This window comes from Lepus europaeus, chromosome 19 (assembly GCF_033115175.1).
Source record: "Lepus europaeus isolate LE1 chromosome 19, mLepTim1.pri, whole genome shotgun sequence".
Classification (NCBI taxonomy): Eukaryota; Metazoa; Chordata; class Mammalia; order Lagomorpha; family Leporidae; genus Lepus; species Lepus europaeus.
Window position 1 is genome coordinate 6,684,191 of NC_084845.1, and position 26,382 is coordinate 6,710,572.

The 26,382-nt window shown below is 57.5% G+C and overlaps 1 protein-coding gene across 1 annotated transcript; it reads left to right on the plus strand.

Moving 5' to 3' along the window:
• Positions 1 to 1,129: 1,129 nt before the first annotated feature.
• Positions 1,130 to 25,488, plus strand: LOC133747585 (uncharacterized). Its single transcript, XM_062175915.1, has 22 exons — positions 1,130 to 1,553; positions 1,891 to 2,048; positions 2,223 to 2,346; positions 2,509 to 2,684; positions 2,882 to 2,992; positions 3,140 to 3,381; positions 4,602 to 4,740; positions 5,132 to 5,333; positions 5,435 to 5,594; positions 7,024 to 7,186; positions 7,406 to 7,544; positions 18,561 to 18,920; positions 19,012 to 19,169; positions 19,262 to 19,388; positions 19,466 to 19,644; positions 20,881 to 20,991; positions 21,135 to 21,376; positions 23,723 to 23,906; positions 24,195 to 24,396; positions 24,488 to 24,647; positions 24,781 to 24,946; positions 25,072 to 25,488. Exons 1-22 carry the CDS (start codon positions 1,130 to 1,132, stop codon positions 25,486 to 25,488), a joined length of 4,344 nt encoding a protein of 1,447 aa, XP_062031899.1.
• Positions 25,489 to 26,382: the final 894 nt, after the last annotated feature.

Here is a 26,382-nt window from a genome sequence, read left to right on the forward strand (position 1 = left end):
TTTTGGTATGTGAAGCTGAGGAGGTCAGATTTCATTTATTTCTATAGAGATACCCAGTTGTCATGGCAACTGACCAGTTATTGAAAAGAACTTCCTTCCTCTATAGCTCCACAGTGCCATATTTGTTGTAAATCAGATTCATATTTGTGTATATTTTCAAACTCTCAGAGGTGTGCGGTAGAATTCTTTGTGATGATGGAAATGCTCTGCGTCTGCCCTTCCAGTGTGGCCACCGTGTGCCTCCGAGCACTTGGTATACAACTAGTGTGACTAAGGGACACGGTTGTTAACATTCCTTAACGTGAGCTTATGTGGCCACCTGTGAACACTGCCTGCCGTACTGACCTGTGAACGTCGTTCCGTTGACTTCTTTGTGCCTTATGGATCCTTGTGCCAGTGCTTGCTTAATTACTGTAACTTTATACTCAGTCTTTACATTTTTTTCTTCTCCATCAAGACTGAGGTAACCATTCCAGGCCTTTTGTTTTGTATGCAAATTTTACAGTCCATTTCCACAGAACCTCTGCTGTGATTTCTTTTTTTTTTCTTTTTTTTTTTGACAGGCAGAGTTAGACAGTGAGAGAGAGAGAGAGAAAGGTCTTCCATTGATTCACCCTCCAATGGCTGCTATGGCCGGCACGCTACACCGATCCAAAGCCAGGAGCCAGGTGTTTCCTCCTGGTCTCCCATGCAGGTGCAGGGCCCAAGGACTTCGGCCATCCTCCACTGCCCTCCCAGGCCACAGCAGAGAGCTGGCCTGGAAGAGAGGCAACCAGGAGAGAACTGGCGCCCCAACCAGGACTAGAACCCAGGGTGCCAGCGCCACAGGCAGAGGATTAGCCTAGTGAGCTGCGGCGCCGGCTGTGGTTTTATTTTTTATAGTCTGTGTATAAAGGTCTTGATCATCTTTTGTTAAAAATTATTCCCAGGTGTTTTGCATCCTGTGGTATCATCTTAAATGGTATTGCTTTTAAATGCTTATCTTCTAGAGGCAGGCATGTTTTTTCCCTGGGTGGGAACCCCACTGCCTTATGCACACATCCATCCTTGGGTTGGCGAGGCCTCAGGCGTTTGTGTACGATCGGCAGTGTCTTTCCTCAGCTTGTACACCTGAAGTCTGCAATCCTTGATGTCAACGAAGAATGAGGCCCCGCTCCCACAGAATGGTGAACTGCCATCCAGCCAGAGTGACGAGGTGACTGGCAGACGCGTGGAGGCCCGGGATGTGGAGCCCCAGAGGCTCGTCCACTCGCAGTCCAAGTCCCTGTCTGCTGCCAACTTGTCTCCCCTGCCCGTGAGGGCGAAGCTGCTTCGTCCTGAGGATGTGGAGGAGGACACACAGGACGTGGACACCCTGTCCTCCTACGTCTGGTCTGAGCAAGACAGTGAAGACGTGCTGGAGTCTGCGGAGAAGGGCGAGTCCAAGGAGGACGCGCCCGTAGAGCGACCGTCCTGGGCCAATAAGATGGAGTACCTCCTGGCCCAGGCGGGCTTCTCTGTGGGCCTGGGCACCATCTGGCGCTTTCCTTATCTGTGTTTTCACAACGGAGGTGGTAAGCCCGGGTGCCAAGACTCATGGATCCACGGGGGTGGGGGTGGTTTGAAGAGCCCGGGGCCTCTCCTGGATGCTCTAGGGTCTCTTAGATATATAGGGAGGGAGGGTGGGGGCAGGGTATCTGAACACTTAGTCTCATGCAGGGGCAGGGCTAGAGGCCAGGTGGGAATAGAAAGTAGGTATCTGGGTCTTCCAGGAGTTTGGGTGCGGGGGAGTAGATACCTGGGACCGTGAGGAGTGTGGAAACACATGAGCCCTGATGTTGTGGGAGGAAATCTGCTTCCCCAGGTCCTGAATCAGAGGTTCCCAGAGCCTTTCCCGACTCTTCCTCACAGGCAGTTTCCTCATTATCTACATCCTCATGCTGTTCCTAGTCGGGGTTCCTCTGCTCTTCCTGGAGATGGCAGCCGGCCAGAGGCTGCGTCAGGGCAGCATCGGCGTGTGGAAGGTCATCAGCCCCTGGATCGGTGGTGTGGGCTATGCCAGCTTCACGGTGAGGAGAGCGGCTTCCCACGCCTGTCCTTTACACCCCACTCCCGTTCACGGCCCCGGACCCACAACGGATCCTAGGCGTTCTCTTCCGTGAGTCGGTCCCCGGTCCTCAAGCCCACACCCATCCCTCTGCTGGCCTACTTTCCCCGCCTCCAGAATTCCTCATGATCTCTAGGTGTGCATCATCGTGGCATCGTACAACAGTGTGCTCATGGCCTGGAGTCTCTTCTACCTGATTCAGTCTTTCCAGTCTCCACTGCCTTGGGCATTGTGCCCTATGATGAACTCCAGTGCTTTGGGTGAGAAGAGAAGGAAGAGAGGGGGAAGTGGGAGATAAAGAAGAGGAATGAAAAAGGAACAGGGGTTGTTTAGAGAAGTGGGATGAACAGGAAGATGGTGACATGGGGTGGAAGAAGGGGGGCGCTGGTCTGGCCGTTTCCTCCAAGGCCGGTTCACCCCAGATCCTGAGTGCACGCGGACCTCCTCCACTACCTACTTCTGGTACCGGAAGATGTTGAAGGCTACAGATGAAATTGAGTTGGGTGGGCTGCCAGTCTTGCATCTCAGCCTGTCTCTCTTTGCGACCTGGTCAATTATCTGCATCTCCATGATCAAAGGGCTCAGATCAACGGGGAAGGTAAGCTGCTGCCTCACTAATCTGATGGACTGTCTTCCGTCCAGAGCCCTAGGACCCTGCTAACTCTGGTGCGTGTCGGGTTCCAACTTCTCACTCCTTGCAGTCCGACCTCTGTTACCAATAGCCTTCGACGCTTCGACGTTTCTATCCCCAACTTCTGCCTTTGCCGAACTCTGTGAACCACGCTTTCCACGCAGATGCTGTATGTCTCAGTGCTTCTCCCCTATATCATCCTCTTCTGCCTCCTGATCCGGAGTCTGCTGCTGGAAGGCGCCTACTTTGGTCTCAAGAGTTTGTTGGCGACCAAGGTGAGGAGTCCTTGTCCTGTAAATGGGGGTGTCGGGCAGCGTGATGTAGTCTGACTAGCTCCCTCCCGCATCGTCTTCTCGTCCTTCTCCAGCAGGTTTACCTCTCCGCCCTTTGTGTCCCATTTGCCTGGCACTTTTCCCTTTCAGGCAACAGCCCTGTACTCCATGGAAGTGTGGCGCCGCACAGGGAACCAGCTGTTTTTGTCCACAGGCCCTGGCTTTGGCAGCTTCACCGCGATCAGCTCATACATCCCTCGGTCCAACAACTGTGTCACGGATGCCTTTGCTGTGGCCCTTCTCAACCTGGCCGCCTCGATGACTGCCACTCTGGTCGTATTTGCCATAATGGGCCACTTGGCCACGGTGGACACCAAGAAATGTTACCTGAAGTGAGTGCCATCTTTCATTTGGAGATCACCACAAAGACCTTTTAGGAAATCATCACAAAGTCTTGGAGATGGCCCACAGAACTCCAGTCTCAGGCCCCCATTCCTCAGGGATGTTGGCTCAGTCAATACACAGCCCTCAGATTGGACCATCCTAACCTTAGAGACATCTGATCTCTTCAGTTCCTTCACAACCACCTTTATGAACTAGGGAAGTCCCACTCGGAGGTTCCAAAAGTGTGTTCACCCCTTCTCACACGGGGACAGCCGTGGAAAAACCATGGAATACCTTCAGCTAAACTGTTAGACCAAAAACAGGCCTATACCGCCAGGGCCTTCGTGGCCTATTTGTTTCTCATTTTCTTCTCCTGTGGCATTCATTTTAAAAAATAGTCATCAGATACTTATAAAACATCTTCTCTCTACCATCCCCTGTTTTGAGTTCTGGAAAAATGGCACATTGGACCCCCATCCCTTAGGAGAATCACAGTCTTGAGGAAGCAGATACTGAGCAGATAATAACAAACTCAGAGGCGCTCACTGCCTGGACTGCCTGCACTGCCTGAGACGGCTTCCCCACAGAGGAAGCTGGGGGAAATCAAACCTGACAGATACCCACGGCTGGGATTCACTCCGACGTTTCCCATCTTAAAAACCATTGATTTATTTATTATTTTAAAAGTTGGGTCACACCATAGTGTTTTCTGTAGTTTCTTGATTTGCCCTATGAAGACAGAACTTGAACTGAGGGAGAATTTCAGGAATTAACCCTGTGGAGAATGGGTGCGGGAATAGAGCTCGGGTAGAAAGGAGCGTGGTGCACCAGAACGTGCTGAGACGAGAGCGTGGCGCGTTGGAGGAGGTCTGACTGCTGAGCACGACTGAAGCGAACTGAGGGAGACGTGTGGCGGAGAGGCCAGTGCGTGAGGAAGCTGCAAAGCTCTGGTGTTGTGCCGGGTAGATTCAGCAGCAGGGAGAGCCCTAAAGCCCTAATGACCCTGTGGCAAGACCCCTCTGGGGGCCGCTTCAGTCAGAAACCCTCCAGCCCCTGCCCAACATGACTTCGTAGTTATGAAAGTAGGTGGCAGGCGGTTTACTCTCAGATCCTGGAGGCCTGGGTGTCAGCGTGGGCTCCACCTAAACCAGATCAAACCTCGGGGCTGGTAACTCCCCCTTTCTCCTAAGACACCAAGTGGTTTACCTGATTCTGCTCCTGTCCCCAGGAATGCTGACACAGTGGTGAAGCTGGCGGCTACTGGGGTCCTGCCTCCCGAGGCCCTGCCCCCAGATAGCCTGTATCAGGATCCCAGCGCCATCTACATGAAGTGGATCCAGGGCCTCCCCACGGAAATCAAAAACAAGGTCCTACAACATTTGACTACTTGCAACTTAACTAGGCAATTGACTGAGGTGGGTAAGGGTTAGAGACGGGCCCTTGAGTTCCCTTAAGCCCACAGTGGACCAGAAACGCCAGCTGTCTTCTTCAGCTGTCTGTGGACCCCAGGCAAGCAGTTCTCACAGCACCCTGGCAGCCGTGCTGGAGGCGCACGTCCTCTTACAGTGAGGCGCTGTGGCCTCCTAGCACCAGCGCTGCAGGTGACAGAAGCTAGACCCAACTGTTGTAGGAAGACATGCCCGCTCCAGGGCCAGGCTGTAGGAACAGGGCCATAGCCGTTCCCAGGCCAGGGGAGGGGAGGCAACTTGGGGCTCCTTCTGAGCTCAGAGTTCCCACCATGCTCTCTTTTATTCACAGGTTATGGAGGGTCCAGGTGTGGCCTTTGTGGCGTTTACTGACCTCATCTCTGTGTTTTCTGGACCCACCTTCTGGTCCATCATCATCTTCCTGATGCTGGCAAACCTGGGGCTCAGCACCATGATAGGGATCATGCAGGGCATTATCACCCCCTTGCAGGACACCTTCTCTGCCCTCAGGAGGCACGCCAACCTGCTCACAGGTACTTGGGCCCTCAGCCGGCCCTTACCTTAACCCGACTGGGGTCCTCACGCAGCCCGGCTTGAACTCTGACCTCGACCCCACCCTGCTGTGTCCCTCCAGTGGGCGTCTGTATGTCGATGTTCCTGGGCAGCCTCATCTTTGCCAGGCCCTCGGGCAGCTACCTTGTGAACCTGCTGGATGATTACTGGGCTTCTCTGCCCCTCTTCTTCATTGTCATCGTGGAGAACGTGGCCATGGCCTGGATCTATGGGGCCAGGAGGTGATGTCCCAAGCCCAAAGTCTCCTGCTCTGCACCCATAGAGTGCAGGTCCCTAGGGAGCGCTGGTCCCTTCCTTGCTCCAACTACTCTCCCAGGACTCAGAGCAAGCCCCAGCAGGGTGGGAGGGAGAAAGGGAAGACAGAAGTCCACCTCAAGTCCAAGGGGCTTCTGAGCCCTGCTCTTCTCCAGGGGAGTGTGGATGTCTGAGACATGGACCCCTTGCTTCTCAAATGTGGTTCCTGGACCAGCAGCCCTGGCATCATCTTATTAGAAAAGCAGAGCCGGCGCTGCGGCTCACTAGGCTAATCCTTCACCCGGCACACCAGGTTCTAGTCCCGGTCAGGGCACCGGATCCTGTCCCGGTTGCCCCTCTTCCAGGCCAGCTCTCTGCTATGGCCCGGGAAGGCAGTGGAGGATGGCCCAAGTGTTTGGGCCCTGCACCTGCATGGGAGACCAGGAGAAGCACCTGGCTCCTGGCTTCAGATCAGCGCGGTGCACCAGCTGCGCCACACCGGCTGCGGCGGCCATTGGAGGGTGAGCCAATGGCAAAGGAAGACCTTTCTCTGTCTCTCTCTCTCACTGTCCACTCTTCCTGTCAAAAATAAAAAAATAAAAAGAAAAGAAAATTTAAAAAAGGAAAAAAAAGAAAAGCAGACCCTCGGGCTCCAGCCCAGGCCTTCAGATTTCAGCATCTTAAGAGACCTCAGGTGATTCGTGCCCACACTTGAGAATCGAGGGTGGCAGCACTCCCAGGCTGTGCTGGTCTTTGCCTGTTCGCTCGCGCATGCACTCTCATTCTCACCTATTTCTTAGGGCTGCCTGTGTGCCAGGCGGGTCTTACGGTGAGTACCAGGGACTCGGGTGAGTCACCTGGAGTTCCGCTCTCAGGTACAGAGTCCAAACACAAAAGCAGATGTAAGCACATCCCTAGGCAGGATGCCCGGTCTGTGGCAGAGTTGCTGGAGGTCTCCAGCACGCAGGTGGTCACTTAAAGAAGGAGGAAGTGCTAGGCAAGGGGTCTTAGACGACGGGGTGTCTGCAGAGTCTGTGCAGGGGGGAAGTCAGTCGAGGGAGAAAACTAGAGCAGCGCACTGTGGACAGAAGGACCGGACTTGGATCTGTCGTAGGGCTCCAAAGGTGCATCAGAGAGAGCTGCATGCATGGGCTGGAAACAAGCAGTTTAGGAACTTGGCCTTTATCCTGGGCAAGGGCTGGAAATGTTCCTCTAGCAATCCTGGGACTGAGGCAGAGACAAACTTGAAAGGGGACAAGGTGGAAGCGATAAGAGTGGATGTGGAGGGGCTGTGGAGGTGAGCAGGGCTTCCAGAAATGCTAAAGGCCCTCTCCTCCCCTGGCCTGGGCTGGCGCCATCCCCTCAGGCTGGGGGGTCCTGAGTGGGTCTCCCCAAGTCCCACTGCCCTTCCTGCAGGTTCCTTGCAGACGTGATTGTCATGCTGGGCCACGCCCTCTCCCCTGTGTATCGCTGGCTGTGGTCCTGTCTGTCTCCGGTTGTGATGCTGATTCTGTTTGTGACCACGCTGATCCACCTTTGTGTGAAAAGCATCACCTACGTGGCCTGGGACTCGAGCATTGTGAGCCTCCCCCCCGAGGGACCCCGGGGACCCCCGGGGAGTGGGGCCCTGATCCTTCACTCCGCTCTTGCCTCACGGTCCCGTCACCTTATTCGCTGGCTCCCTGGGGATTCAGATACTTAAATTCCTTGCCCTGGCTCGGCTCCCACCCCCACCCTCTCCAGCCTTCCAGTTCACATGATCAGGGCATTCTAAATCTCCTGTCCTCTTTCTGCACAGTCGGATGAGGTGATCCGGGTCTACCCACGGTGGACTAACGTGCTGCTCGTGGTTCTCATCATCACCACCATCTTGCCCATCCCTGCCTACTTCTTGTACATCCTCATGAAGGTGGCTTTCCCGGTCTCCAAGACCCAAAGTGGCAGCACCATCATCTTCAAACCTGAAACCAGAGAGTCCTCACAGAAACCTGGCTCACGGCTTAAGGAGAGGCAGATCTCAAAGGCTAAAAAAATGGATAAATAACCAGCCAAAAACCCCAGTTTCCTGCCATGTGAGTAGCTCCTCTTGAAAATAAAGACTCAGTTCAGTTGGCACAACCTCGGCTCTTTTTCAAAACAGAGCTCTCTGGCTGGTGTCGTGACATTAGAAGAGGGAATGACAGCTGCTGGTGTAACTGCACCTAAAGACCTCTGATCTCCTAGGCTGCAATGCCTTGTATTTTTTTAGACTGGGGCCTACCAGGAGGTTCCTTCTCCTCAGACCCATAATAATGGTGTTGTCTGGCTCCCAGTATCCGGTTGATGGCAATCCCACTCTCTTAGGCTTCCTTCCCCTGGAACGGGTCTGTGCTCCGTCTGGTCCCTCTGACACCAGGACAGAAGTGGTGGTGGCAAATAAACCAGGTTGGTGTAACCTGACTTTTGTCATTAAAAAAGTGTCCACCTCCTAGTTTAGCCTTCACTGGTTCTGTTAAATGTGAGTGCTGGAATCTGGGGCTCTCCAGGCCTGCTGCTTCCTGGAGGTGGACTGAGCCAGGCGGAGGGGATTTCCCCAAAAACCAGCAGACCCGGGGGCCGGCGCCGTGCTGTGGCGCTGGCATCCCACATGTGCTTAGTTCGTGTTCCGGCTGCTCCTCTTCTGATCCAGCTCTCTGCTTATTACCTGGGAAAGCAGTGGAGGATGGCCCAAGTGCTTGGGCCCCTGCACCTTTGTGGGAGACCCGGAAGAAGCTCCTGGCTCCTGGCTTCAGAGTGGCTCAGCTCCAGCCATTGCAGCCATTTGAATACCTTTCTCTCTGTCTCTCCCTCTCTCTGTAACTCTACCTCTAAAATAAATAAATAAATAAATCTTTTTAAAACCAATAGCAGTAGGGCCGGCACTGTGGCTCACTTGGTTAATCCTCTGCCTGCAGTGCCAGCATCCCATAGGGCGCTGGGTTCTCTCCCAGTTGCTCCTCTTCCAGTCCAGCTCTTTGCTGTGGCCCAGGAGTGCAGTGGAGGATGGCCCAAGTGCTTGGGCCCTGCACCCCATGGGAGACCAGGAGAAGCACCTGGCTCCTGACTTCGGATCAGCGCAGCGTGCTGGCCATAGCAGCCATTTCAGGGGGGTGAACCAATGGAAGGAAGACCTTTCTCTCTGTCTCTCTCTCTCAATGTCTAACTCTATCTGTCAAAAAAAAAAAAAAAAAAAAAAAAAAACAAAAAAACAGCAGCAGCAGATTCATTGGTTATGGTACAATGGCTAACTACCAGCTAATTGGTGAGTTCCTCTTGTATATCTTTTAAAGATTTTATTTATTTATTTGAGAGGTAGAGTTACAGACAGTGAGAGGGAGAGACAGAAAGGTTTTCCATCTGTTGGTTCACTCCACAAATGGCCCCAACAGCCGGAGCTGCGCCGAACTGAAGCCGGGAGCCAGGAGCTTCTTCCAGGTCTCCCACTTGGGTGCAGGGGTCCAAGGACTTGGGCCATCTTCCACTGCCTTCCCAGGCCACAGCAGGGAGCTGAATCAGAAGTGGAGCAGCCAGGACTAGAACCAGCGCTCATATGGGATGCCGGCACTGCAGGCCAGAGCTTTAGCCCACCGGTGCCACAGCACCAGCAATAAATATAAATTTCAAAAGTACAACTTTTGGATTATAGGGGTTCTTCCCCCCATAATCACCCTCCCACCTGCAAACCATCCCATCTCCTATTCCTTCTCCCATCCCATTCTTCATTAAGATTCATTTTTAATTATCTTTATAAACAGAAGATCATTTCTATACTGAATAGATTTCAACAGTTTGCACCCACACAGACACACAAAGTATAAACTACTGTTTGAAGGTTGGTTTTACCATTAATTCTCATAGTACAACACATTAAGGACAGAGGTCCTACCTGGGGAGCAAGTGCACAGTGACTCCTGTTGTTGATTTAACAATCGACACTCTTATTTATAATGTCAGTAATCAGCCGAGGCTCTTGTCATGAGCTGCCTCCCTCCCTCCTCTCTCTCCCTCCCTCTCTCCCTCTCTCCTTCCTTCTCCATCTCCCCACCTTACTCTGCCTTTTAAATAAATAAAATAAATCTTTAAAAAAAAACTGTGGAAACACATAATTTATAAGGCCTCAAAGAATTCCTACAGAAAAACTTTGAGTGAATGTTGCCAAAAAGAACCACAAGACATAAGGAGCTCCATCCGGGTCTCTCACGTGGGTGGCAAGTACTTGAGCCATCTTCTGCTGCCTTCCCGGGTGCATTAGCAGGGAGCTGGGGTGGAAGTGGAGCAGCCGGGACTCACATCAGTGCTCCAGTATAGGATGCTAGCTTTGCAGGTGGCAGTTCAGCCTGCTGCACCACAGTGCGGACCCCACGGGATTTTTACTAAAGCAAGCATTGTTTTCCTGTTGCAAAATCATTCTGAGTAGTCCCAAGGTCAGCAATTAGCTTTGTTAATCAGAATATTGCAAGGAAAAGGAAGATGTACACATTGGGCCACAATATAAAACCCCGCACTCAGTAACTGAGGAGCACGTATCTTCTCAGCCTGCAGTGTGAGGCTGGTCACACGTAGCACACACAGCACACACAGCACACAGCACACGTAGCACACACAGCACACACAGCACACACAGCACACAGCACACACAGCACATGTAGCACACAGCACACATAGCACACGTAGCACACACAGCACACGTAAAACACACAGCACATGTAGCACACACAGCACACACAGCACACGTAGCACACACAGCACACAGCACACACAGCACACACAGCACATGTAGCATATGCCTCAGCAAACGCCACAGTCTCTCAACTTCGATGCCTATGCTTCTCTTCTTGTTCTTTTTTTTTTTTTTTTGACAGGCAAAGTGGACAGTGAGAGAGAGACAGAGAGAAAGGTCTTCCTTTACCGTTGGTTCACCCTCCAATGGCCACCGCGGTAGGCGCGCTGCGGCCGGCGCACCGCGCTGATCCGATGGCAGGAGCCAGGTGCTTCTCCTGGTCTCCCATGGGGTGCAGGGCCCAAGCACTTGGGCCATCCTCCACTGCACTCCCTGGCCACAGCAGAGAGCTGGCCTGGAAGAGGGGCAACCGGGATAGGATCGGTGCCCCGACCGGGACTAGAACCCGGTGTGCCGGCGCCGCAAGGCGGAGGATTAGCCTAGTGAGCCACGGCACTGGCCCTCTTCTTGTTCTTAATGCTTTGTTACTTTTATTTCTCCCACCTGTCCTTAAGCAGGCCAACAGGTGGTATTTGGACTTATTTATAATTTTACTTGCATTGTTTTCTGTCTCATTAATGTCCCCTTTATTTTTTATTGTATAAATTTTTATTTTTGTTTTAATTCTTCTGCTTTCTTAATTTTTTAAGTAATATATTGACACATTAGGTTCAGGGTCACAGCTAATGCATAATAACTACAATTCTTGTGTTAATGTGATACTAATACGAAGAGGACAGATTTAATGTGTTCATAGATACAGTTCTAAGAATATAATCATACTTTCCTCCCTTCCCCCTCCCCCTTCCTTCTTTCCTTTCTCGGATTTTCTTTTTCAATTCAACAATCACTCATGATTATATATCTATATATATATAAATAAAATTTGTAAGGCAGAGTTACAGAGAGAGGAGGAGAGGGAGAGATTTTCCATCTACTGGTTCACTCCCCAAATGACTGCAGCAGCCAGGGTTGAACCAGGCTGAAGCCAGAGACTTCACCAGGTCTCCCACGCGGGTGCAGGGGCCCAAGCACTCGGGCCATCTGCTGCTGCTTTCTCAGGTGCATTAGTAGGGAGCTGGATTGGAAGTGGAGCAGCTGGGACTCGAACCTACACCGGTATGGGATGCTGGTGTCACAGACGGAGGCTTAACCTGCTGCTCCACAACACCGGCACCTCTCTGATTTCTTTAGAGAAGGAACAAGTTCCTTTATTTAGCCATCTTTAGTCTTTAATAATAAAGTCAGAGCTTAGCATTTGCTGAGTGTAATTTTTTCTGTATGTCAAAGATTTTCTATATCACAAGGATTTTTGTATTTCAAAAATGTTTCCTGTATTTTGTAGATTTTCTGTGTTTCAAAGATGGATGCCACACAGCAAGTGCAGCTTTCCCCTCTAAACCACATGCCGGCCCCTAAACTTACCTTTCCATTCTGTTTCCATGAACTTTCTGGAGCGTTCTTGGATACTGTTGTGTAGGTCCGTCTTTCAGATCCGTTTGCCCTGGTGATTCCTCTCAACTGTATTCCTCTAATTTAGTCTATGTCTTCGACTTGCCATGCCACCATATACATGGCGATAGTAAGCAGTTCTCCTACAATACACTTGCTGAGTTTCGAAGCCTGCGCATCGCTTCTGTCTCCTGTCTTCAGGAAGCGTTTCTCTGTTGAGCTTCAGCCGCGTTGAGCGCCCTTAGTTCGCTGTGTTGTGTGTGGTTCTCTGCACCTGCGCCTCCACAGCGCTGCTGGTTTTCCAGCTCTCCCATGGACTGCGACCCGTCCCATGTGTCACTGTCTTCTTTAGCAATCTGCCGATACTCGGGCCTCGTTGTGGAACGTTGTGGAAATGTCTTTACTGGGGGACCCTCCAGCACTGGAAAGCCCTCCGCTCTCCTCTCACCCGCACCCTGTCACTTCCTACAGCCCAGAGAAAACCTTTCTCGGAACTTCCTGCCAGGACTCCCCGGGAGCGCCAGTCCTCACTCACATCCCCCAGCCCAACAGCTGCTCCACTTAGGAGACAGATGGCTGGCAGCCGGGCAGAGGGGCCTGCCACGGGACACTGACCCAAGAGCTGCCTTCACATCTCTGCTCTCACTTGATTCAGTCTGACGCTAACACTTACCGCCTGCCCTCAGCTTAGATGCCAGTCGCAAATGGGGCCCCCGGCGCACCCATACTTCTGTCTCACTGACTGCAAAGCTGGGATTTCCCACAATGCCCCTTTCACGTGTGCTAATTTGCTAGAACAGCTCACAGAGCTCAGGAGGGCCCTCCACTTACCTCCATGGGTTTACTGAGAAGGATGGGACTACAGAGTAGTCCAGTGGGGGAGCTATAATAGAGCAAGGTTGGGCAGGGCAGTGGGGGCAGGGAGAGAGCCCCTGGCACTGCTCGCTCCCCCATCTCAGAAGCTCTGCAGAGCTCATGCGGCCGTTCCATCTCCTAGCTCTAATGACCCAGTCACCTGTCACGGCTGATTAGCTGTCTCCAGCCCCTTTCTCCTCCCCACCAGTCAGGGGATATGGCTGTAACCCTCAGATCAGCCCCCAGACTAAAGCCATCCGTGGGCACATCAAGAATGATTTTATTAGAACAGGAGATGCGCCTAGAACCCAGGAAACCCCAAGGGTTTTAGGAGCTCTGAGGAACTAGAGACAAAGATGAAACAGATCTCCTATGTGCCACAGTCTCACAGCACCTCTGCATTTTCACACGTGGCTGTACAGAGTGAGGGTTCGTGAGGATCGGCTCCTGCCCTGGGAAAGCTCTCACCCGTGTATCAACACGTCCTGGGCTCACAAGAAGCCCCCCGGCTCCTCCCTAGCCGCCCCCGAGTTCCTCACAGTTCATTTTTCTATTGTTTGGACCTGCATGTGGCAGGAAAACTTGTATCCAGTTGTAGATGCGCAGGCCAAGTTTCACTGCCGCTGGGGAGCTTAGGTGGTAGAACTGACTGCAGGTCCCAGTGCAGTAGCCTGGATGCTGGTCAGGAGCAGCAGCAGGTCTCCCTGAGGCCCCAGCCCCAGGGAGACCGTCACAGACTGCCTCAGAAAAAGCTTCGCCACGCGTGAGCTCGCAGTCCAAGAGTACAAACAAGTGAGGGCGCTGTGAGTGAGACTCGGGAGGTAAAACGTTGCAGCTTTGGGTATTAAACATTTTACGTATTAAATTTTTAATATAATTGTTATGTGTTTTTATATAAAGACATTCATAATACTTTTCTTTTATGGGTTCTTGTTTTTACTTTATTCTTAGAAAGCTCTTTCCTATGACAATAGTAAAGAAATATTCAGGGGCTGGAGCTGTGGTGTAGCAGTAGAGCTGCTGCCTGTAGTGCCGGCATCCCATATGGGCATCATTTTGAGTCCCGGCTGCTCCACTTCCGATCCAGCTCTGTGCTGTGGCCTGGGAAAGCAGTAGAAGATGGCCCAGGTCCTTGGGCCCCTGCACCCATGTGGGAGACCCGGAAGAAGCTCCTGGCTTTGGATCGGCCCAGCTCTGGCCATGGCAGCCATCTGGGGAGTGAACCAGCGGATGGAAGACTCTCTCTCTCTCTCTCTCTCTCTCCTCTCTCTCTCCTCTCTCTCGCTCTGCCTTTCAAATACATAATTTTTTTTTAAATGCACCCACATCTCTTACTAGTGAGTTACGTTTTCATGTTCTACACTGTGATCCTTGAGTCGTCTGAAGCATGTTCTGGTCCAAGGACCTAATTTCTTCCCAGGTGTCTTGGCAGAAGTCCCAGCCCAAGCACGGGATAATTCCTCTTTCAGCCACTCGTGTGAAACGCCGCCGTGCGTCTCCTCGCGCTGTTTGGAGATCTGCTCTGGAAGGACCTCGTTTTATTTTTGTTTTTTTAAACATTTATTCATTTACTTGACAGAGTTACACAGAGGAGAGGCAGAGAGAGAGAGAGAGTGAGAGAGAGAGAGAGGGAGGGAGGGAGGGAGGGAGGGAGGGAGGTCTTCCATCCGCTGGTTCACTCCCCAATTGGCCTCAACAGTCAGAGCTGCACTGATCCGAAGCCAGGAGCCTGGAGCTTCCTCCGGGTCTCCCACATGGGTGCAGGGGCCTAAGCACTTGGGCCATCTTCTACTGCTTTCCCAGGCCACAGCAGAGAGCCGGATCGGAAGTGGAGCAGCCAGGACTCGAACCGGAGCCCATAAGGGATGCCGGCACTGCAAACGGCGGCTTTACCCGGCACAGTGCCGAACCCGACCCCGTTTTAGGTCTTAAAGCTTCGTGCTGTGTGGACTCTTGACAGCATAGTGGGTAAGACAGCGCGAACCCTAGAATGGGCTGCCTGCCTTAGTACCCTGGTTACTCCCTCCCTCCCTCCCTCCACGCGGTGACGCCATCGCCGCTAGTCGGACTAAGTCTGCCTAGCAACGGACGGTGTCCCTCAGCACCCCACGGGGTGAATGTGCCTGGTAAGTGGAGCTGACCTGGGGGATTGGAGAGAAAATCCTCCGAGGAGCCAGCGGCGAGGGTGGGGACCGGGTCTCAGATGTCGGACCGTGGGGCAGGGCCCCCAGTCCCCCGGCCCGAGGGCTGGGTCGCCGCCCTGGCACGGCGTGGGCTAGAGGGCCTGTGGCGGCTGACGCGGATGTAGGCCCCTCCAGGGCGAACTGACTGCGGCGCAAGATGGAAATGGCCCCTGGCCCTGGCCGTGGCTCTAGCGGACTCTGCGCCCGGGGGTCGCGTGCGCTGCCCCCTCCCACCGCCGACCCCGCCCCAACCGAGCTCCGGAGAAGGCGACCGGTCTCCTGCGGCTCGTGCACCGGTGGCAGGTAAAGGGGGCGGGGGCGGCTCCCGCTCTGGACCCGACCTCTCTCTCTCACCGGAACTGAGGGATCCGGGACCCCCGAGTCTCGGAGGGGAGGGGCAGGGCAGAAGCCAGTGGGTCCATCTCCTTCCCTCCCTCTTCTCCCACTCCAGTCGTGGGTGGACCAGCCCTAGAGACTCAGGACCCCCCCCCCCCCCGTGAGTCCTCGGCTGACTCCCAAGCGGACTCCCGTACTCTCCGTCCGTCCAAAGAGTGTCTTAGGGGCCCTGGGGCCGGCTGCCGCTCCCGTGGTGCTTCGGAGCCTGGAGGGCAGAAGGTGCAGCGGGAGGCACGCGAGAGGCGAGAGAGGCCAGGGAGACGCCTCCCGCAGCTCCGGATACACGGGTACACGGCTGTATCAGAATCCCATGCAGGTACGAAGTCTTGGGAGGCGGGGAGCCGGGGGCCGGGCTGGGTGGCCCTGGGACGTTTGTATTACTCTGGAGTATTAGCAGGTACTAAAAATCGTGTTTTAAAAATTCTATCTGAGAGACACACACGCATAGAGCCCCCACCTGCTGGCTCATTCCCCAAATGTCTGCAAAGACCAGGGCTGGGCCAGTGGGCGCAGGAAACGCTGTCCAGTCCCCCAGGGGAGCCCAGTCACTTGAGCCATCATTGCGGTCAGGAAGCTGGGGTCGGAGCTGAGCTGGGAATCCACGGGAATCATGTTTTCAAAGAATCTTACGACCTAGGGAAGCAGTCATGACATAATGTTTATACACTCAGTATATCCAATTTATAAGGAATACACACATAGGCTCATAAAGTATGTCCTATATGTAGTATTTAACAGTTATCCAATATACTATATAATATCTAATTATATTATATATAGCCTATACATAATATATAAATATCTAATTTGTGAGACATATATGCATTTTTATATAAAGATTTATTTATTTATTTGAAAGTCAGAGTCTCACAGTGAGGAGAGGCAGAGAGAGAGAGATCTTCCATCCAATGGTTCACTCCCCAATTGACTGCAATGGCTGGAACTGTGCCGATCCAAAGCCAGGAGCCAGGAGCTTCTCCTGGGTCTCCCACGCAGGTGCAGGGGCCCAAGGACCTGGGCCATCTTCTACTGTTTTCCCAGGCCACAGCAGAGAGCTGGATCAGAAGTGGAGCAGCCTGGACTAGATCCGGTGCCCATATGGGATGCCGGTGCTTCAGGCCAGGGCGTTAACCTGCTGCACCATAGTGCTGGCCACAAGACATATATGCATTTTAACGATACACATGATTGGCTGTTTTACAATTAGTGCTTTTTGAGTCCTATTTTTAAAAATTTGCCCAGTTAAACTCAGACATTTTCATGTGTTTGGGATCTCTTTTATGTTAACTTTTTTTTTTAAGATTTATTCATTTATTTGAAAGTCGGAGTTATGCAGAGAGAGAGAGGAGGGAGAGAGAGAGAGAGAGAGAGAGAGAGAGAGGTCTTCCATCTGATGGTTCACTCCCCAATTGGCTGCAATGACCAGAACTGTGCTGATCCAAAGCCAGGAGCCAGGAGCTTCTTCCAGGTCTCCCACGCAGGTGCAGGGGCCCAAAGACCTGGGCCATCTTCTACTGCTTTCCCAGGCCATAGCAGAGAGCTGGATTGCAGGTGGAGCAGCTGGGTCTCAAACCAGTGCCTATATAGGATGCTGGCACAGCAGACGGCAGCTGTACCCGCTATGCCACAGCCCCTCGTGTAAACTCTCACATGTGTTGTGGAATCACCCCTCCATCTAGCTCCAAAATATGTTCACCAATTCTGCACCCATTCAGCAACAGTTCCCCACTTCTCCCTCTCCCCGAACACCCCCCACACCCAGAAACCTCTCGTATACTCTCTGTCTCTGCATTTCCTCATTTAGATGGTTCACAGGAGTGGACTCACTGCTGGGCCTTTGTGTCTGGCTTACTCCACTGAACCAGTGCTTCCAGGGCTCACCCCGGGGACGGGACGGCATGTAGCAGAATCCCACCCCCTTCCAGGGCTCACCCCGGGGACCGCATGTAGCAGAATCCCACCCCCTTGCAGGGCTCACCCCCCCCCCGGGACGGCATGTAGCAGAATCCCACCCCCTTCCAGGGCTCACCCCCCCCCCCGGACGGCATGTAGCAGAATCCCACCCCCTTCCAGGGCTCACCCCCCCCCCCGGGACGGCATGTAGCAGAATCCCACCCCCTTCCAGGGCTCACCCCGGGGACGGCATGTAGCAGAATCCCACCCCCTTCCAGGGCTCACCCCGGGGACCGCATGTAGCAGAATCCCACCCCCTTCCAGGGCTCACCCCGCCCCCCGGGACGGCATGTAGCAGAATCCCACCCCCTTCCAGGGCTCACCCCGGGGACCGCATGTAGCAGAATCCCACCCCCTTCCAGGGCTCACCCCCCCCCCCCGGGACGGCATGTAGCAGAATCCCACCCCCTTCCAGGGCTCACCCCGGGGACCGCATGTAGCAGAATCCCACCCCCTTCCAGGGCTCACCCCCCCCCCCGGACGGCATGTAGCAGAATCCCACCCCCTTCCAGGGCTCACCCCGGGGACCGCATGTAGCAGAATCCCACCCCCTTCCAGGGCTCACCCCGGGGACCGCATGTAGCAGAATCCCACCCCCTTCCAGGGCTCACCCCGGGGACCGCATGTAGCAGAATCCCACCCCCTTCCAGGGCTCACCCCGGGGACCGCATGTAGCAGAATCCACCCCCTTCCAGGGCTCACCCCGGGGACCGCATGTAGCAGAATCCCACCCCCTTCCAGGGCTCACCCCGGGGACGGCATGTAGCAGAATCCCACCCCCTTCCAGGGCTCACCCCGGGGACGGCATGTAGCAGAATCCCACCCCCTTCCAGGGCTCACCCCGGACGGCATGTAGCAGAATCCCACCCCCTTCCAGGGCTCACCCCCCCCCCCGGGACGGCATGTAGCAGAATCCCACCCCCTTGCAGGGCTCACCCCCCCCCCCCGGGACGGCATGTAGCAGAATCCCACCCCCTTCCAGCCGGCTGGGATTATCGCCACGGGCTCTCAGGGCTCCAGCCAAGTTTTAGCATGAACAAACACTTCATCATTTGCCGCGTGCCCTTAGACAACTTGCAGACAGCTTCGGTAGAATTTTCACAAGCTGTCCTAGAGACAGGGGTCCACGGAGCTGCTCACGCTGCCTCCAGAGGGAAGCTTTTTAGTTCTACCAGTCCCCGTGGCCCACCTAGGAGCAAGGGGACCAGAGAGGAGAAGGCTAGGAGAGCGGAAGGCGGGAAGTGACGGTGACGGACAGCCAGGTGTGGGAACCACTGCTCCGCGCCCTGCGTGCGTCCGTTTGGGCCCACGTTTTCCAAGCAGACCAGATGGAGTGTTGAGCATTGACCGTGCCCTCGGCCCCCCGTGTCCATCAGGTCCATCGGCCGGAATCCATTCAGACAGGACCGACGTTTCCTGGTTGAGGACCTCCGGGTGCTGCCGGAGACTCTGCTCGGCGAGCCCAGGGTCCCCTCGGGAGTTCGGGGCCTGCAAGGAGAGAGCCATGGAGCCCTACGAGGAGTCGTCGGACGTGACGGTGGACGAGCCCTCCCCCAAGCTCTGCCCCTCCAGTTCCCTGTCCTGGATGTTCAAGGCCAAGGGGGTCCGGGCCGCCAGAGTCCAGAACTACTTCACCCAGAGCAAAAGAACCGGGACCGTCTTGACCTCCATCGCCTTCTCCGTCGGGATGGGCAGCCTGTGGCGCTTCCCCTACCTGTGCCACCGCAACGGAGGGGGTAAGGCCGGGCCCAGAGCCCCAGAGGAGGGGCCGGCGGGAGGGACGGGGCTCCCGGCCACTGGAGCGCAGCCCTGCCCACCCCCCCGCAGGCAGCTTCATCCTGATCTACTTCCTCATGCTGCTCTTCTTGGGGATCCCCCTGCTGTACATGGAGATGATGATAGGACAGTGGCTGCGGGTGGACAACATCCGGGTCTGGAAGCGTCTGGTGCCCTGGCTGGGCGGCCTGAGCTACGTCAGCATCCTGGTAAGGGGGGGGCCGCTGCCCAGGGCATCCCCGCCCCCGCGCCCGCCCCCGCCCCTCAGGCGCCCGTCTCCCCCGCCCCTGCCCCGCCCCAGGCGTGCATGCTGGTGAGCTGCTACAACAGCGCCATCACCTCCTGGAGCATCTTCTACCTGGGCAACGCCTTCCACCCCACGCTGCCCTGGGACTCCTGCCCCCTGCTGAAGAACAGCAGCGGCCCTGGTGAGCACCGGCCGGGGCGGCGGGGCCCGCGGGCGGCAGCGGAGGAAGACGGTGCCCAGAGCCGGGGTTCCCTGCAGGCTTCTCGTGCCTCCAGACCGTGCCGCACCAGCACTTCTGGTACCACAGCGCCCTGCAGGCCTCGGGCCACATCGAGGACGAGCTCCAGGCCTTGGTGCTGACCCTCAGCCTGGGCATCTTCACAACCTGGATCTTCCTCTCCTTCATCCTGGTCACGGGCATCAAGATCTGGATGTCGGTGAGTCCCGGGGACCGGCCCAGCCCCGCCCTCCCGTGATCCTCTCCGCGCTGGGTAACCTCCGCGGAGCCGTGGGCCCAGCGCCTGTCCAGTTTCCCACTCAGAGTATGTCCTCCAACCCACGCTTTGAGCCCGCCCCTTGTCACCAGACCACGTGTCCCTTCACGTGGACAGCAGCTACGGCAGCTACGGCGGGTCCGGGGGGCGCTCCGGCTGACTGCCTGCTCCCCTGCTCCTCCCGGCCCCTGGCCCCCACCGTGGACGGCCCCGCCTGCTGCCTCTGCCGAGCCCACGCTGCCCACGCCCCTCCCACTCCCCCACAGGGCCCACGCCCCTCCCACCCCCCCACAGGGCTCACCCCCCTCCCACTCCCCCACGCTGTCCACGCCCCCTCCCACCCCCCACAGTGCTCACCCCCCTCCCACCCCCCCATTGCTCACCCCCTCCCACCCCCCCACAGGGCCCACGCCCCCTCCCACCCCCCCACATGGCTCACCCCTCCCACTCCCCCACACTGCCCACGCCCCCTCCCCACCCCCCCCACTCACCCCTCCCACCCCCCATGCTCCCACACCCCCTCACCCCTCTCACCCACCCCCCACTCACCCCCTCCCACACCCCATGCTCCCACCCCCCCCCCGCTCACCCCCTCCCACCCCCCCACGCTCACCCCTCCCACCCCCCATGCTCCCACCCCCGCTCACTCCCCCCGCTCACCCCCCACCCCCCATGCTCCCACCCCCCCACTCACCCCCTCCCACCCCCCCATGCTCCCACCCCCGGTCACCCCCTCCCACCCCCCATGCTCCCACCCCCCCTCTGCTCACCCCCCCACTCCCACCCCCCTGCTCACTCCCCCCCCACTCACCCCCTCCCACCCCCCATGCTCCCACCCCCCCTGCTACCCCCTCCCACCACCCCGCTCACCCCCATGCTCCCCCGCACTCCCCCCACACTGCCCACACCCCCTCCCACCCCCCACACTGCTCACCCCCTCCCACCCCCCCATGCTCCCACCCCCCGCTCACTCCCCCCCATTCACCCCCTCCCACCCCCCATGCTCCCACACCACCACCACCCCGCTCACTCCCCCCCTGCTACCCCCTCCCACCCCCCATGCTCCCACCCCCCCACTCACCCCCTCCCACCCCCCCGCTCACCCCCCCATGCTCCCCCCACCCCCCATGCTCCCCCCGCTCCCCCTCCCCCCCCAGCCTCGCCCTGACCCCCTGTCAGATGCTCACTTTCCAGGTGCTCCTCCTGTATATTTTCCTGCTCTGCTTCTTCATCCGGGGCCTCTTCCTGGAAGGCGCAGCCAGCAGCCTCAGCCGGATGGTGACCACAGAGGTGGGCCGGGCCAACGCCCCAACCCATCCCCAGCCTCCCAGGCCTCCCTCCTTCCTGTCCCGCCCCCTCGGCTCTCCAGCTCTACGCCTGTGGTGGTCCCACCCTCTCAGCCCACTGCCCTAACTCCTCTCGCCCACCCACAGCTCTCAGCCTTGGCCTCTCTGGACCTGTGGCGCCAGGCGGGCGGCCACATCCTCTACTCCCTGGGCCTGGGCACGGGCACCGTCATCACCTTCTCCTCCTACAAGGCCGGGAGTGACAGCTGTGTCAGGGTGGCCTCCTTCGTGGCGCTGGTCAGCCTGCTGACCTCGCTGCTGGCCACTTCCATCATCTTCCTGGTGCTGGGGTTCTGGGCCTCCACGAGTGGCCCTGCCTGTGTCGAGAAGTGAGTGAGTGGTCACAAGGAAAGCCCTCCCCACCCATCTGAGCCCCTGTCCACGCACTGGGCCCTCCCATCCAAACGCTCCCCATTGACTGGCAGAACATTCCCGTTATCCTCAGCGAAACCACGGGTGTGCCTGCCCTGAGGTTTCCATACCTGGAAAACGGAGTGAGGGAGGTTTCAAAGCCAGGTGCTCACTCGCCAGGGAGGCCATTCCAGCACTGGCCTGGGCTTGGGCTACAGATTTGAATCCTTGGGGCAGCCTTGAGACCCCTGTGAGACCCTGACTGGCATCGTCTTGGGTGCATCCTGGGATCAGGACCAAGCAGAGCTCTTGTTTTCAGTTAGGATGCATTGAACGAGGCGGAAGTCCACGCTTCCATGATAGCGGCCATTAAAAAATATATAGATAAAAATTATATATAATAATACATATTATGTTACATAATATTATATATAATTAAAATATAATATATAAATATAATATATATTTGGTGTATATGTGTGTGTGTGTATATACACCAAAGACTCCAATGGAAAAGCTGGGACTAACAGCTTCTAGAGCCAGTGCAGTGGCGTGCAAGGTGAAGCCTCCACCTGCAGGGCCAGCATCCCATATGGGCCCTGGTTCAAGTCCCAGCTGCTCCACTTCCCATCCAGTTCTCTGGCCAGGGAGTGCAGTGGAGGATGGCCCAAGTGCTTGGGCCCTGCACCCCATGGGAGACCAGGAGAAGCACCTGGCTCCTGCCATCGGAACAACGCGGTGTGCCGGCCGCAGCGGCCATTGGAGGGTGAACCAACGGCAAAAAGGAAGACCTTTCTCTCTGTCTCTCTCTACTGTCCACTCTGCCTGTCCAAAAAAAAAAAAAAAGAACTAAAACTCAACAATAAGAGGACAAAAATGAAACAAAAACTTGAGTATATCAGCGACAGATAAACACATTGGACTGTTCGACGTCATGATTGCTGAAAATCACCAATTTCCAGCAAAGAAACTCCTAGCAAAGTCCTGGTGAGGTCTCACTTTAATGCTGACTGGAGGGGCTGGCGCTGTGGCGCCGCAGGTGAAAGCCCCGGCCTGTGGTGCCAGCATCCCATGTGGCCGCCAGTTCAAGTCCCTGCTGCTCCACTTCCAAGCCAGCTCCCTGCTAATGCGCCTGGGAAAGCAGCAGAAGATGGCCCAAGTGCTTGGGCCCCTGCACCTGCGTGGGAGACCTGAGGAAGCTCCTGGCTCCTGCCCTTGGCTTGGCCCAGCTGCAGCCATTGTGGCCATCTGAGGAGTGAACCAGAGGGTGGAAGACCTCTCTCACTGTCTCTGCTTCTGCCTCTCTGTAACTCTGCCTTTCAAAAACTAAACCAAACCCTGTGAAGTGGGCACCGCCCCAGCTCACACTGTCCAGCAAGACAGCCCCGGCCACACGTGGCCACGGAGCACTTGAAGAATGGCGAGCACGGTGAAGCGCGGCGGAGGGACTTAGTTCTGAGCTTCACCAGTTTGTATGTGAGCAGCCACGTTCACCTGATGGCTGTCACTCTGAACCAGGTGTCCGCAGGGCCGACTCCTCCCGGCGGCGCCCCTCCCCACCCGGGGCCTGCTCTGTGGAGCCTCACCTCACAGTCTGCCCTCACGTCCACCTGGCTGTCTCCCCGGGTGCCCCTGGCTGTCTCCCCGGGTGCCCCTGTCTCAATGTCCCCTTTTCTTTTTTTTTTTAAAGATTTATTTATTTTATTTGAAAGTCAGAGTTAGAGAGAGAGGCAGAGAGGGAGAAAGAGAGAGAGAGAGGTCTTCCATCTGCTGGTTCACTCCCCAAATGGCTGTAATAGCTAGAGCTGTGCCAATCCGAAGCCAGGAGTCAGGAGCTTCTTCCAGGTCTCCCACATGGGTGCAGGGGCCCAAGGAATTGGGCCATCTTCTACTGCTATCCCAGGCCATAGCAGAGATCTGGACAGGAAGTGGAGCAGCCGGGTCTCGAACCGGCGCCCATATGGGATGCCAGCACTTCAGGCCAGGGCGTTAACCCACTGCACCACAGCGCTGGCCCCATCTATGTCCCCTTTTCATAAGGACACCCGTCCTGTTGGATCAAGGATCCACCCTGCTCCAAGGTGACCTCATCCGAATTGCACCCAAATAAGATCGCGTTCGGAGGTCCTGGGGCTCAGGACGTCCGCGTGGGACCAGTGCGGGGCAGGGTTCGGTCCACGACCCTGGGGCCCCAGCCTGCCTCCACCTGTGGGCCTGTGCGCTGGCTCAGCCCCCGGCCCGGTCCAGGCCTCCGCTGTGCCCCTGACTTGCAGACAGAGAAGGGCCAGCCCTCGCCCAGCCTTTTTCTCCCTACTTCCCCGAAGGAATGTCTCCAATTTGATGGAGCTGGTGTCCATGGGGGTGCTGCCTCGGGACGCCTCGCCCCCCGAAGACCTGTCCACGTGCCCCCTGAAGTTCCTGGCCTGGGTCGCCAGCCTCCCGCAGCACCTGCAGCCTCAGGTCGTACACAGGGCCCCGCCCTGCAGCGTCAAGAAGCAGACGGAAAAGGTGGGTTCGCGGGGCGGGGGGGGGGGGTGCTTCTCAGAGAACCCCCGAGGGCCCTGGGGGAGACGCGCGTCCCAGCAGCTTCCTGGGCCGCCCACACCTCTCAGCAGGCAGGTGGCGGCCGTAATCACGGGGTCTCTGCTGGGCGGACCTCACCTGGGCACCCCGCCAGCCGTTCACCTGAGACTGACAGCGCTAGCCCATCCCTGCGCCGAGACAGACATTGCTAGTCGATCCCTGCCGTGCCCCCGTCGCGACCTGCCTCTGCCTCAGAGCCCTTGTCGCCCACAGCTGATGGAAGGCCCCGGCCTGGCCTACGCAGCCTTCTCCCAGGTCGTCTCGCTGTTCCCCGGCGCCTCCTTCTGGGCCATCGTCTTCTTCCTGGCCCTGCTCACCACCGGCCTGGGCCCCCTGATGCGGCTCCTGCAGAGCGTCGTCTTGCCCCTGCAGAACTCCGTCCCTGTCTTCGCCAGGCACCCCAAGCTGGCCCCAGGTACCCGGGCTGTCCACCGGGGGGCGCCCGCGCACCCCGCGCCCCCAGAGCTGGCGCGTGGAGCTCAGCGCAGGCCCCTGCCCCGCCTCAGTCATCGTGTGCTCGGGAGGCCTGCTGGGCAGCCTCGCCTTCGGCAGCCGCGCCGGCAGCTACCTCGTGTCGCTGGTGGACGACCACCTGGTCCCGCTCACCCTCGTCGTCGTGGTCACCTTCCAGAACATGGCTCTCGTTTGCATCTATGGCGCCAGGAGGTGACAGGAGGAGTGCCAGGGTTTGATCTGCCCACAGCAGGGAGGGGTCCCCGGGGCCCGGCCGGTCTGAGGACAGAGGGCTGGGGCCGGCCGTTCCCTGGAACGCGGGTTCCCTGACAGCCGCCCCCCGCAGGGCCCGGGAGGAGATCTCCATGGAGCTGGGCTACCAGCTGCGGCACAGCCTCACCTTCCTGTGGGGCTACGTGACGCTGCCCGGGCTGCTGGCCCTGCTCTGCGTCTGCCTCATCCAGCTGCACCAGCCGGGAGCGGCCACCTACGTGGCCTGGAACAGCAGCTCGGTGAGACCCCAGCCCACCCCCGGGACGGCCGCCAGCCTGGGGCTCCGGGCCCCCCCAGCCCCCCTGCCCAGCAGCACAGAGCCGGCTCCTCCTCCTCCAAGCCGCACCCTTCTCTCTGCCCCCAGAGCCAGGAGGCACGGCAGCCCTACCCGAGGAGCACCCTGGGCTGGGCCACCTGCCTCAGCGTGCTCACCCTCCTGCCGCTGCCGGTGCAGCCCCTCTACCACTGGTGGAATCACCAGGACCCCGCGGTCGCCGACGCCTGCAACAAGCCGCTGTCCAAGAAGAAGCCTGCGCTGCCCCCCAAGCCCGAGCCCCTGCCGTGGGCCAAGCTGCAGGGGGACAGCCTGAGCCTGGGCTCCCAGGACAAAATCTACGAGAGCTCCTCGTTCAGCCTGCCCCTGGTCACCTCGGCCTTCTCCATGGTCAGCAGCAACCTGGCCCTCTCCAGGCAGGCGAGCCCGGCCCTGCCGGCCGCCGAGAGCAGCAGCGGGCAGCGGGCCGAGGCCCCCGAGGGAGAGGAGGAGGCGCCTGCCCCGTGACCCGGCGGAGGCCGTGCGGGTGCCCGTCCGCTCCGGACCATCGCGCCTGCCAGAGCGCCGCGGGGGTGGGCCCTGGCAGCCGCGCCCCCTCTCGCTCGGCCCTGGAAGGAAGTGGACCGCCCAGCAGCTGGTTCTCCCGACCAGTGGCGGTTCTGGTGCACGGAACCGCCGCCCCCGGGGTGGGAGGACTCGGAAGAGGAACCTGCTCGCCGGCCGGACCTAGGGCGCCCTTGCTCTCTGCGGAGTGGGGGGCCATGCTGGCACGGTGGGCGCGGACAGAGACAGCCCCCACCCGCCTCTCCGCCGGGTCAACGCCCCCGCTGCCCTCCCAGAAGGGGCGGAGCCAACAATAAATGGGTCCCGGGGGAGCCCAAGCTCGGAGCGAGGGCGGAGCGATCTGCACCAGGGCGCGCTTACCTGGGCGCGGCCACGCACCCCGGCTTAGGGACACACGCGGTGAGTTCCCGGGACCCCGTGTGCCGCTCTGGAGCTCCGCGGTGGGTGACTGGTGGCCGCGCTGCACCTCCGGGGGGCTCGCTCTGTCCCACGAGTGCCGCCACGCGCAGGCCCGGGGCGCGCGGCCACCTGGCTTCCACGGGCTGGGGACACTGGAGAGCCTGCATCTGCGGGCGGTGACGGCCCCGCCCCTCGGAATGCCAGGGTTAGGGCGGCCCCGCGGGGTGCAGGCTGCCCCCACCGAGGTGACCAGGAAGCCCAGAGCCTCTCACCCCAGCGCCCACACTTGGCTGTCAGTGCGGAGACACCGAGCCGCCCCGTACACCGGGTGTGAGGGAAGCTCCTTTGGTTACAGTGGCTGCGAGCAGAAGTTCTTAATTTCCGTCCCCCCCCCCGCCCCAGTTTACGGGGCCCTGCGCTCGCTCTGGGGGTGACAGC